Source organism: Symsagittifera roscoffensis, chromosome 10 (genome assembly GCF_963678635.1).
Source record: "Symsagittifera roscoffensis chromosome 10, txSymRosc1.1, whole genome shotgun sequence".
Classification (NCBI taxonomy): Eukaryota; Metazoa; Xenacoelomorpha; order Acoela; family Convolutidae; genus Symsagittifera; species Symsagittifera roscoffensis.
Window position 1 is genome coordinate 29,241,292 of NC_087071.1, and position 13,146 is coordinate 29,254,437.

Here is a 13,146-nt window from a genome sequence, read left to right on the forward strand (position 1 = left end):
TTGATTGGATTTCCCCGCTTCTCGTTGATCCCTGACCGACCAAGGGGTTCGATTCCTTTTGGGCCCTATGGTACTAATTAACATTTCCAACGATTTTAGTCCAGAGGCGAGTTTTATCAATATTTCTCACATTGCATTCCTAAATTTTTTATCGCTTTTTTGTACCCGCATGATTAAACAGTCCGCCCTTTCCCTTTCTCCAGAAAAAAACTAGTTTCATTTCTCCATATATGTTTATCATTTCTTCGTCAAACCGGGTAAGTGGCAGGTTGTACCGACATCTGTACCTGATAAAATCCGTCAAGTCTGTTATTTCAATTTTTTTCATCGGCATTCTTTGTTGCTTTAAAAACAGACTGCACCACAAAAACAACGCACTGCCCTAAGATTGTATTGTTGATACGACCAGACCTACTTAGTCAAAATGCAACACAAATGACCATGAAATCAATGGAATCCACCTAAACACACAGTCATTGTTCATTTCTTTATTTTACCGCACAGCAAGAAAAAACATTTTAAATCTCAACGACAGTCCATCAAAAGCTATTAAATTATGCTGAGCAATGTGAAAAATTGTGAATACCATTGAAAGTTATTTTCATTAAAAAAAAATTATTTTTTTTATCATCAAAACCAGTCAATTCAATGGTGCAGTTGTATTTTATATGAATGCATCAAACCAACTTTTTAAATGCTCTTTTCAAATTTTATCGACTTTAGTTTGCTCCACCAGAATCAAAACAACCATCACTGAGTTTCAGTATTGAGCTTGTTTTTTTTTACTTTACTTTTTTCGCACATGCGGTTTTTAATGAAGAGACGGTTATTGTTAAATTGATATAATACCTGAAAAACAGCACTTTTAAAAGGTATGGCTACAACTTCGATGATAGAGCGCAAGGCCACTCTTAGACCGCCCGTCTACAACAGGTTTGAAATTTTGATGGATCTCTTAAACTATCTCCCCTTTTTGGTACCCATTAACGAATGCCACCCCTATTAAAACTAATTCAGCTGTTCAGAATTTGTGAAGTTTGTACCTAGTACCAAATCACCCTCTTGCAAAAGTAAAAGAGTATAAGATTTCCATATTGTTTGATAATTATTTCTATAAATTTTATCTCCCAGCAAAACTTAGGATGGTTGGCAGAGGAGGGGTTGATTTTCGAACTCTGTAGATATTATTTTCAATGCAGCTTCAAGTACTTCTAGAGCTAATTTTTTTTCTTACTCGCCAGACTTTTTAAACCATCATAAAAGAAATCTTGTTGGTAACAAGGCTAGAAGTAGCTGAGGAATCTTAAAATATCTCCGGGGGTTCGTTAGGCAGCGGGGTCTTTGTTGAGTGGATTAATTTGATTGAATTTCCCATCAATCAGAATGCAGCAACATTAGAAACCTCAATCAAAAACCCTAGTGCTAATTGACTGTTTTTAAGGGGATTGACTCTTTTTGGTAGATACCATAGGGGAAGGGGCTGGTTAGGTACCCGGGTTGACCAAAACTTCTTATCATACAATTTTCTTAAAATTGTATGAAATCTGTATGATAAACATTTTCCATAAAAGAAAGTTGTATGATAAGTATTTTTCCGTAAACCAAAAACAATTTTTTTTCTATATTCGTTTTCTGAACGTTTTTGGGTTGTCTTCGTAACCGAGCGCAAGTAACAAAAAGTTAGGATCTTTCAAAGCTGAAGTCACAAAAATCTGGAAAAAATGCATAGAAACCGACGTGAATGATCCTAGAACTGTCCTACACAAATTATATAAGAGAAGTTACAAACTTTTAAATTATGGCAAAAATTACAAAGATGATTTTTTCGAAATTTGAATTTTTAATTTATCAGACATTGATCAAGGCATATATAAACAAGCCATACAGAAGAAATTGGAGTTTTTAGCGTTTTTGAAAAAATTTAATAAGTGAAAAGGAGATAAATCCAATATTAGAGTATCTAGGACTACGTTATGCGCACAAAAAAATTTAAGTTTTGCATGCAAAAACTTTTTTTGAAAAATGTTTGTTTGGGATCAAAATTCAATTTGCGGTTGAAAAAAAACAATTGCTAGGAAAAATTTTCGTTGTCGCCATCAAAACTGCTAGTCATACAATTTCCATATATTGAAATTGTATGATTAGCATCGTTCTTACAAAAATTTTCTTCTTTATTTTGTGCGAGACACCGAATTTTATGCCTTAACAAGGAAAAAAAGTTCTTCGAAATTTCGGTGACTCTACTTTAGCAAAATGTATGAAAATTGTATGATTAATAGTTTTCATAGACTTTGTTTTTGAGTTGTATGATTGGCTTTTTCGGTCTATGGAGATCAACCCGGGTAGATCTGAACTAAAGAATTAAAAGAGTGACTAAAATTTCTTTTCCAGGCCCCGCAGACGCCGTGCAGACCAAATACCCCTGCGATGGGTCGCATCCGGACTCACATCTGGCAAGCTTCACAAGGACACAGAATACAAAACCAAGTTCCACCAGATGTCTCTGGACAGACTGCCGCCCATTAAGCAGAAGGACGAATTGGCCGGATATAAAAGTCTAGATGCTTTCGAGAAGTTCTCACTGTACAAGTAAGTTATTTAAAAATTGTCATTTTTCATGATATTTTACATTTCCCAATAAAAAGATGGTATTTTTGGGTTCTAAATGGCCTGAAAAAGGTTTAAAATCTATATAAATTTTTGCTTAATGCAACTAATTGTGCCTATTTTTAGGTCAACTTACCCGCCCATAGCATCAAATAGGCCCAATTTTCCCCGGCCTCCGAACCAGTTCGAGCCCCCCGGCAAAGACAACAGTCGCAAACAGGTTAGCTTGGACAAATGCGTTCAAATAGTCTTAAAAGTCTGTACCAATAACTCTTAGTGTTTTTACTAATCAAACAATTATTTTAAACGAAATGTTTAACAAACGGCTTGTCCTAATTTTTTAATATTTCTTATTTTCACCGATTTTTCGTTAATACTAGAACACCATGATGAAAAGTACAAAGCTTAAAAGTCATAAGAATCGTTTCAAAAGTGCACATTTTGGAGGCCATAAAATATTAAAATAATTAAAGTGGCAACTTTTGTTATTGAGGAAAGTTTTTTAAAAAATTAGGACATTTGAGACAGGTTGATTCTCAATTTGTTTTTAGATATTAAGATGGTTTCAAATCCAAAACCTACTCGAATCAAGTAGTAGACATTTTCAAATTAATCTCTCTGATTAGACTCCGATGGCGTCAATGTACAAGAAAGAGTTCGCACCCTTCCCCTCGTCTCTTCAGAGATCCCAGCCTACTCCAAATAAAACCACTTGGGAGCCAGAACCAGATCCAGTGAGCCAGACTTACCCGATGGTGTCTCTATTCCACAGTGAGTATAAAATAAAAATAAATTTCTCATTTTTCCTTTGATAAGGATTAAACTTAGATTTAATAGAAAAGGAAAGCGCGTGCCGCCCTTGGAGTTTTCAAACCCATCTTTTTACTTCTTTGAGGACTTCATTGGTTACAACAAAGATAAATTATGAGCAGGCGAGGGGAGGGTTCTCATGCTTGAAGGATCGAATGCTTGAAAAAATTCAACCAATCAAAATCGCTAAGCGTTTCTATTGGCTAAAAGCCTTTCTCACAAAACTGAAGTCAATATTAACAGAAAATTTATTAGATCAGTGGAAAATAATCAAAATATTACAAATTGCGGTTACAACCGCAATACTATTCAGATAATCATCAAGATCAATGAGGTCAGAATAATAAGAAATTTTAAGTCTTGAAAACTCATCTGCTTATTATCTAATCGGTCAATATTAACACTAATGGCCTGAATTTATTTTCTTACTTTTACTTCGAGATTTTGAATACCCAATTCTGATTGGCTGAAAATAAGCTAAAGTTAATTCGGTCCTTCACGCATGAGAGATGCCACCAGCAGGCGATACTCTAACTTTGTATTTTAGATTGAACTCCTTTTTTTCGCTTGCATGTTTATTGTTCCGATTTGCGTAACGAAAGTAACAGACTATTTAAGCTCGGGTGGTTTTTTTTCTTCAGACAGTTTTCGACTCTTTAACTGGCCATTTTTGACGGAATTTTTTTATATCGTTCGAATGGTATTGTTGTCTTGAGCTTAAATTTGAATAGATATTTTTCCTGCGATCACTTTTCGTAAAGTTATGGGGGTTAAAGATTGCCATTTTGTTCAACTTGGGACAATGAACGCGCAACTATTTCGCGGTAACAACGAGTTAGCGGAGATTTAATCCGTCTTAGATATCGTTCCAAATTGGTTGAAAGAAGCTTATTTGCCTCAATTGATTTGTTAAAAGGAGCGAAAATATCCTTTTGTACTTAATATGGCGTGTGGGGTGATGATTTTCACAAAAAAAAATGTCTCAAACTTTAGAGAAAAAAAATTTCATTGTATTTTATTACATTAATTTTTTATGTTATTGCTGCTCCATAGACCTTAAAAGGTAAAGTCGGAACATTCAGGGCTTTGCCCTGATACGAGCAGTCTTATTTCAAGTACTATGGCTCAGCTATTGTTAAAGGTCGTTCAAATTCACATTTTAAGAAAAACTCGTCTGATTTGATCCTATCCAGATTGCTAAATTTCAAAGTGCCTCAACGCAAAATGCTGCTTTTTTTGAGTCTGTAAGAAACGATAAATGGATCTGGCGCTCAAATCATTCCACCCTTCAAACTAAGATGAAGCTGAACACAATTACTTCAAAGTTCCAGTTGCACTTACGGCTAAATATTTATAGGACTAAAATAAGGACCAAAAGATCAAGTTTTGTCACTCTCTACTGAGATACGATGTAGAACCCTGGCAAAAACTTAGTGTGAATTTTCTTGGTTAATTTCAGTATTTTTTGAAGTTTAAATTACCAACAGAAGAATTGAATTGAAAAAAAAGAGTACCCTGTATTGACGTGGAAACCACGATAAGGAAAATACTTCGCAGAAATATGTCGATTCACATATTAATTTATTTACACTCGAGTACAGTTTTTTTGATGTTTTCAAAAACGCAATTTCTGACCTTTGGAAGAGGACACAAACTTTTCTGGAAACAGTTCAGAAGCTGATACAAAAACTTTGGACGTTAACTTTCATAGTCGCAGCCTTCTCTGGAGTTTTCGTTTTAACGGGATTCGACCTAATTGAGCTTTTTCGAGCCCTATTTTTGCAGTTTGCAAGCTATTCAAACTCAAAAAATCAAGTTTGAAATTATTCAAAATTGGAGATACATTTGCCGATGATACTGGGTCAGTGAATAACTTAGTCAATGAAAATTAAGTTACGTGATCATAATTCCTTCTGAAGCAGATATTTTGTCAAATTTTCTTCTGACCCAAAAAAATCTTGGACGTAATTATATATTGAGGCGCTATCATCAACGAAGAAACCATTGAAAATCAAAGGATCAAAAAAACTTGATATTAAGTTGCAGAGGTAATTTCGCTGAAAAATGTTTCCCACTACGGTGCATTATGCCTTTGAGCTCTGCTTTTTTTTGAACACTGCATTCGTACGTTCATTAAATTATCTTGTGTAATTAGTTTCGTCTCCAAGATAATTGAAAGAAGTTAGATATCACAAAAGTTCATCAAAAATCGACAATGATTGTTACGGCTACTTTTTCTGAAAGCCAATACTTAACAATTCAAATTTTTATGGAAAATTTGTTGCAACATTTTTGAAAACTTTTCAGATGACTTCAAGGCCTTTTCTGGGACCGACTGTACACGAAGGCCGATCAAAAATGACGACGGTGGATGGCAACTGCCCCACTACCCTTTGGAGGGGAAGAGCACCAGTGCCGACGCGTACAGGTAACTATCCCAGCTTCCCCCCACCCTGCGCGTTTAGACTTTATATTAGAGCAACATTGTTAAGAGTAGTCAAAAAACCCCTATCGAGTTATCTGCCTTTACAACCACCCTCTTCCCCCCGCCCCGCTTTACTGAGACTTTCCTTAAACTTGTTGTCAAAGTATTGTTGTTAAGAGAAGTAGAAAAAAAACAGGTCGCACGACTTGCCCTTTGTTCCTGTTATCCGTACGGATATTATAGAAAACATCCTTTATTAATGATCTAGATTTAGATGCTAGAACTACCAGTTGGTAATGATTACATATTATAAACATAACTGATTAATTAACACATATAGAAGTCTGATGATTAAAATAAGTACCTATTTATACGTAATGACATATGTACTAGTTATTATGAAAAACTGTCTCTCAATTGATTCAAGGTCAGTGTCAGCCAGACTTAAACATTCTTAGATGAAATTAAGTTGTTCTCTTAATCGTTCATTTCTCAGTTAGCGTTCAGCATAGACTCAGACAAACATAGATTATACCTCACTTACCAGATGCGGGTATAACATGGCGCAGCCAGCAATCACAAAGAACCCATTGGGGATCACACCGTTTCGGCAGAAAGCCTCAGCGGACCCACCGATAGAGTGGGATAAATGGAACCAGCAATTATTTCTTGGAGTCATTGCAAAAGACGGTGTAAACTTATCGAAACTATTACAAAACCATCCAGCTATAAGAAAACCTCAAGAACCAGGATATAAACTCCCCATCGAGGGGGAAACCGACAAACAAGTACGAGATCGAAACCTACGCAACCAAGAAAAACGAGTAGCGCGGGAAAATCAGTGTCAACATTTAGACAACCTTGGTCCAACAGTAGACGGAGTGCCGTGGGAAGAAGCGGACATCAAATGCCGGAGCTACATTTTTTTGTGCCTGGGGACTGAAGGTCAAAGAAGACTGTCACAATATTACCCGAATCTCAAAATTCAAGAAATCTCAACAAGAGACTTCTGGGGAAGGTTAAAACGACTCTTTGTGAAGAAACGAAATGTAACATTCGACCGATATGAAGCTTTCACACGCAAACAAGGAAAAACAGAAACCCTGGAAGAATTACACTGTGGACTCACAGAACTCGTGGTCAAAGGCAACTTCAAATGTACCGCATGCAATGATAGTGGACTCGTATCAGAAATAATTCGAGATTTGTTTACGGCAAACATGGCAAACGACGAAGTTCAAAAAGACATCTAGATGAAACGAAAACACCCGACCAAGCGTTGGATTACGCAGTACGAAAAAAGCCTCGAGAATCAAGTCCACATCAGAAAGCAGGGATCGTGTAATAGCCACACCGGATTTGCAAACATAAAATCAGAACCAATAAACTTCGTCCAAAGGAGGGGTGGTTATAAATCACAACCCCGGGGTGGACGCAGTCGTGGAGGAACAACGACGAGAAACAGTTCGAACAGATCGACACAGAATAAAGATTGTTTCAAGTGTGGTAACGCCTTCTCAGCTAACAACCTGGCACAGTGTCCGGCGCGAGATAAAATTTGTAATAAATGTACAAAAAGGGGTCACTTCGCCAAACTATGCAAATCTAGTGGAGTAAACGTTATTCAAGAGTACATTCCTCAGCAACAGGATATTCAGGAAACAGATATGACCACCTATGTCGATTATATCCAAGCTGGTGATATAATCCCGGGATGGGAGTTGGTACATCCAGATGATACATCTACCAACTGGATAAAATTCGAACCACGACGAGCAGAAGTCATAAGAAATAATGATCTACAAGGTCATCTCATTCGGGTCTTTTCGGAGACAAACAATATCGTGTTTATCGCAAACATAGGTTCTCCAACATCTTTCGTGAATGAAAAAACAGCCAACCTTCTAACATCTACTGTCAAATCGGCGGTGAAAACGACATTAGGGGAAGACGACGAGGCCAACAGAATGGTTTGTTATAAAGGCTACAAGATCCCGTCACTTGGCAGGCTGATAGCTCCTATAGAATCTGGAGGATGGACGATCCAAACAGCTTCATTCATAGTGGTGGACGACAGACGAGCGAACATCATGGGACGCAACCTTCTTTCCCAGATTGGAATAAAACTGCACCAGGAAAGAAAACCAGTTGGTAAGTCTAATTTTCACGTCAACAGCATCGACAGTTCAGACACGCAAATAGCGGCGTGGGTTAAAACCACGTACCCTGGTCTCTGTACACGAATAGGGCGCTCCAAGAATCACATGGTTCATACAGATTTCTTAAAAGATTTCAAGGCGTTGCAACAACGTGGGAGACGTATCCCCATCCACATTCAAGAGAAAGTAGAAAATGAAATTCGATCGCTAATTGACCAGGGGCATATAATCCGTCTGGACAAATGCAGCGACCATCAATTCATAAGCCCTATTGTAACAACGGTAAAGAAAGATCAATCAATAAAATTGGCAATGGGTTCAAAACAAATCAACAAATCTATCCATAAAAACAAATATCAAATGCCAAATATCGAGGTTTTGTTAGATAATATAGCACAATCGGCTCAGGAAGAAACAAACAAACCGGGGACCACGTATTTTAAAACACTAGATTTACGTTATGCGTATAGTCAACTGCCACTCGATGAAACAACACGAACGCAGTGTAATTTCAGTATTATTGGGGGCAGGGCTACCGGAACCTACCAGTTCCAAACATGCTTTTACGGACTCACCGATATGCCCGCGGAGTTTCAGAAATCCATTGATCTGACCCTCAATAATGAAAAAGATACGTTTGCATTTTTAGATGATATCCTGATTATTTCTCACGGTACCAAAGAACAACACATAGATAAACTAACGAAAGTTCTTAACAAGTTAGATATCGAAAACATGGCCATCTCCGTTGACAAATGTAAATTTGGGTGCAAAGAAGTAGAATGGTTAGGCTTCGTAATTAATGAATATGGAATAACCCCTATGCAAAAGAAAACCGATGCTATAGTAAACTTACACCACCCAAAAAATTTTAAGCAACTCAAAAGTTTTATGGGATCTGTTCATCATTTGAACAAGTTTATACCTAATCTGGCTCAATTATGTACTCCGCTACGACCCCTACTGTCTGCAACCAACAATTTTAATTTTGTATGGAAAGAGGAACATGAAAAAGCGTTTCGTAATATACAAGTGGTAGTTCAAAATATTACGGAAAATAGACATTTAGTAAGCAACAGAGAAATGCGGATTGTTTGTGACGCCAGCCGCGAGGGACTAGGAGCGGCACTCGAACAAGAAACACCAGATGGATGGGCAACCATTGCGTACGCATCGCGCTTTTTGAATTCGTGTGAACAAAAGTATTCAGTTAATGAGCTCGAGCTCTTAGCCGCAGTATGGGCTATCGAACATTTTAAGTATTACCTCTATGGTAGACGGTTCACGTTAATCACAGATCACCAAGCATTGGTAAGTGCCTTACAGAGTAACCAGTCAGTGTCAGCCAGACTTAAACATTGTTAGATGAATTTAAGTTGTTCTCTTAATCGTTCATTTCTCACTTAGCGTTCAGCATAGACTCAGAAAAATATAGATTATACCTCACTTACCAGATGAGGGTATAACAGTTCCCTCGTGAATACACTGATCTTTAAAAAATCCTTCTTGTTCTAGTTGGAAGTACATGCCAATGGCCCAGTCTTACAAACCAACAACTGTTTACAATCCAGATGATTCAAACAAGTTCTCGGCCATGTCTGAACAGAAGTACGTAAATTACATCACTTTCAAGCTGATATTACATCACTGAACTTTTAATTAGATTCGTTTTTTTTATTAATAGATGGAAACAGCTCAAAATTAAGGATATATTTTGATTAAGCTATTAAAACAGCAAATGCTAAAAAAAATTTTGAGTTTAATTAATAGAGCATACATTTTGAGCATACAATTAATAGTTTTCAAAAAACTAAAACACACTCGAATACAAAGCTCCTCCCCATTTTCAATGGTCAGAACAATAATCAATGATTTTTTGGCTCATCAAAATTAATTTGGTGTATTTAGACAATCATATATCCCATATAGTCAAGAAACATACATCGAATCGCTGACAGAAGGCGACAATATCGACTTCAAAGACGGCAGAACTAGTCGTTTCATCAGGCCCCGCCCACCTCCTGAAGGTCCAAGTGTCGACAATCTCTACGGCAGCGGGCCAATCAGAAAAGGAAACGTCACGTTTGAAGACATTTCAGCTTCTAACCAATCAGATTTGAGAAAAGGACATCAGAACTCGGCGCCATTGCCTCCGATTGCAGCGAGTTCCAAAAGCGAAAAGAAAAATTCTGATGAAAAAATTAGGTCTTCTGGGAATAATGAAGACGGAAATGTGGGAAATACTTCTGTTAAAATTGAAGGCGTATCAAGCGAACAAAATAATCGGGAGGTTCAAAAGGTGATTGACAGTTACAGACAATCACTCTATTCTACTACATACAAAAGTGATTACTAAATTAGGTTGAGCTGTCATTGTCAGAAATTGTTAAAGTTATGGAAAGTTTACCAATTCAGTTTTTTTTGAGGAAAAATTTAGCTATTGAGCCAAGAAAGTTCCAAAAAAGTCTGTCTATGATAATATGGCTAACTACGTAGATAGATCGTACAATAAAAAAAATAGAAGCCATGACTCTTTGTATAAATTCAAATCCGCCGACGGTAAAAGCTCGATAGGAGAATCTACGATAAGTTGGTATTTGATACTTTGAAACTAATCGTATCAGATAAAACATCAGAAAAAGGATAGTTGGTTACTGTGCAATTAGCACAGAATGTTCCGACCACAGTCTTGAAAAAATATAACCAAGTTTTTTCAAACTATTGTCATTTTTTGGCGTGGTGTGATTAAAGGAGCTGAACAAAAAACTGGGGACTAGGTATATTCGTAGGGTGCCGGACATCAAGCCGACGGGATTCAAGCCGAATTGTAAAGTTAGGGACTCCAAGCCGAGTATTTCCTTATAGAGTCGTAAAACATGATAAATTTGAAAACTTTTTGAAGAATATCTGAATTATCTCATCTTTCTTCACTAGTTATTGGCGTTTATATAAAATTTAGGCCTCCAAATGATGTTTCGGAAAGTTGAAAAGTAAAACATGGTAGAAGGAATTTTTCATGTTTATAACTAATGCAATCAAAAAACCGGCTGATGTTATTAACGGATGCCAATCACAAGTAGTGCATTGTCATGAATAACGCTGATTATAATGGTCGGAACAATGGTATAATGTTTACACAGCTCTTTGTTTTGTGTGAAAAGTTTTCTCCTACACAGAACCGAGTTACCAACTCATCTTCTTCCGTAACGCAATCTGGCACCGGTTAGACTTCTACTTTCTCCGTTTTTTGCCTTGAAATTGTAAAATTCGTGGAAAAAAATTTAAAACGTTTGGGTTATTTTAAAAATCCACTTTTGTTAAATATATAATCAAAATGAAGTCATTCTAAAGTTTTAGGCGGTGTTTCAGTTTAAGTTAAAACATTTTGTAAACGAGTTTTTATATGTTTTTGTAAGAAAACAATAAATTAAGAAAACACTAAGACGCTGACATCCTTACTGGAAATAAACATTTGGACTTTGTTTTGCAGTTTCTGATGTATTTTTGATTTTCGATAAAAACGTTTTTTCGAAAGTATCGACAAACTCCACAGCCAATATTGAAAACTACAATAATATATAGTTGGTTTCTACGTACTCCTTACTGGGATGCTTACATTTAGCTTGCTTTGATTCTATTGTTTTGAAATCTTCAAATTTGGAATCCAAATGTTTTCAGTCGTCGGATAAAAGTTCCGCATGCCTAGCAAGCTAGCTGAAAAACTGGGATTATTGCGCGCTATTTGATCCCAAAATAGCCCAATCGACAGTTTTCGGACCCCCTCAACTCGCAACAAACTGTCAAGCGAAAATATTTAGCCATAATTGAGCCAAGGTTGTTGATACTTCCGAATAACAAGAAAAACGGGTCAAAAAATACGGTTTCCGTTTTCTTCATTTGAAATTCGTAGAAGATTGTCGAAATTATCTAAATCAATGCAGAACAATTCATTAACAATTGTCACTTTTAATTGGTTCAATGTTTTCTTATCTTTGGTGAAATGATGATAGCTGAGGGTTCTGTATAGAAACTGAATAAGATCAAAAAACTTGCTGCCAGCACATTTTGTACTTCAACGAAAGCTCTTACTAATTTTGATTTTGTTCGTGAGATGTATCCAAGAAACAATGGAAGAAGAAGTCGGAAAACTATCTTTAGGCAGCGCTCAATCATCGGATTTGATCTGTTTGTGATTCGAATTTTCAAAAAAACTAACCGTCGTATAACGTGAACAAAATCAAAACAATTTATTTGACAGTTTCCACACTGTTCGAGTATGATAAGTTTCTGCATTGTTCGAAAAACTTAGCCGGGGTTATTTGGGTAAAATCCAGGAAGAACTCTAAAAAATACTCCAGGTAACGTAGATGGGAAAAATTACGTAGGAGTAGTCACACTAAATCCAATTCCAAGACATTTCTGGAAAATAGCACACATTAATCCTTTGCACAAAAAGGCTTCTCGTATGAACAGTGAAAATTATAGACCTATTTCAATACTTCCTACCTTCGCCTTAAAATTTGAACAAGTTTTTTATAACAAAATAACAAGGTTCATTCAAAGAAAGTTGTGTTTAAACCAACATGATTTTAGAAAACATCATTCGACTGTGACAAACCTTATATTGTACCGTGATATTGTATACAATAAATTAAAACAAAGAGAATTACCTCTCACACTGTTTTTAGGTATTGCGAAAGCACAACAACATTCTATACAAGCTTGCCAAAATAGGCTTCGACCATGAGTTTCTTCAAATTTTTGCATCCTATCTCAGAAACAGAAAACAAATAATTTTTCTTCGTAATACTTTGTCTCATTCCTGCAATTGAACGAGTGGTGGTCCACAGGGATCAATTTTTGCAGTTTTTGTTTTCTTTATATATAAGCGATTTGCCAGAAATTATTGACAACCCTACCTTTTATATGCTGACAATACAAAAATTATTGGAAAATGGTTTGACCGTTCTACGACTCAAACGGATGTAAACAATGTAATCACCTGGTCAGCAGAAAACAGAATTGACTTGAATTTTGAGAAACTTGGACAAATAAGATTTCGAAAATCAAACAAGCGTTACCCTTTAAGCGATCTTTTATCTACTCTGGAGATTAAATTGTTTTAAAAGACACGGTCAAAGACCT

General features: G+C 36.4%; 2 protein-coding genes across 2 annotated transcripts in view; both read left to right on the plus strand.

Moving 5' to 3' along the window:
• Positions 1-13,146, plus strand: part of LOC134855274 (integrator complex subunit 12-like) — a 313,709-nt gene that overhangs the window by 231,764 nt on the left and 68,799 nt on the right. The window lies entirely within an intron of this gene.
• Positions 707-10,411, plus strand: LOC134855371 (uncharacterized). Its single transcript, XM_063871875.1, has 7 exons — positions 707-933; positions 2,392-2,589; positions 2,734-2,827; positions 3,234-3,378; positions 5,725-5,845; positions 9,517-9,609; positions 9,910-10,411. The coding sequence occupies exons 1-7, from the start codon at positions 875-877 to the stop codon at positions 10,355-10,357; spliced, it is 1,158 nt and encodes a 385-aa protein (XP_063727945.1). The 5' UTR covers positions 707-874; the 3' UTR covers positions 10,358-10,411.

Coding starts and splice junctions, on each gene's coding strand:
- LOC134855371 (XM_063871875.1), top strand. CDS start 875: ATGGCTACAACTTCGATGATAGAGCGCAAGGCCACTCTTAGACCGCCC. Junction 934..2,391: donor AGACCGCCCGTCTACAACAG/GTTTGAAATTTT, acceptor TTTCTTTTCCAG/GCCCCGCAGACGCCGTGCAG. Junction 3,379..5,724: donor GATGGTGTCTCTATTCCACA/GTGAGTATAAAA, acceptor AAAACTTTTCAG/ATGACTTCAAGGCCTTTTCT.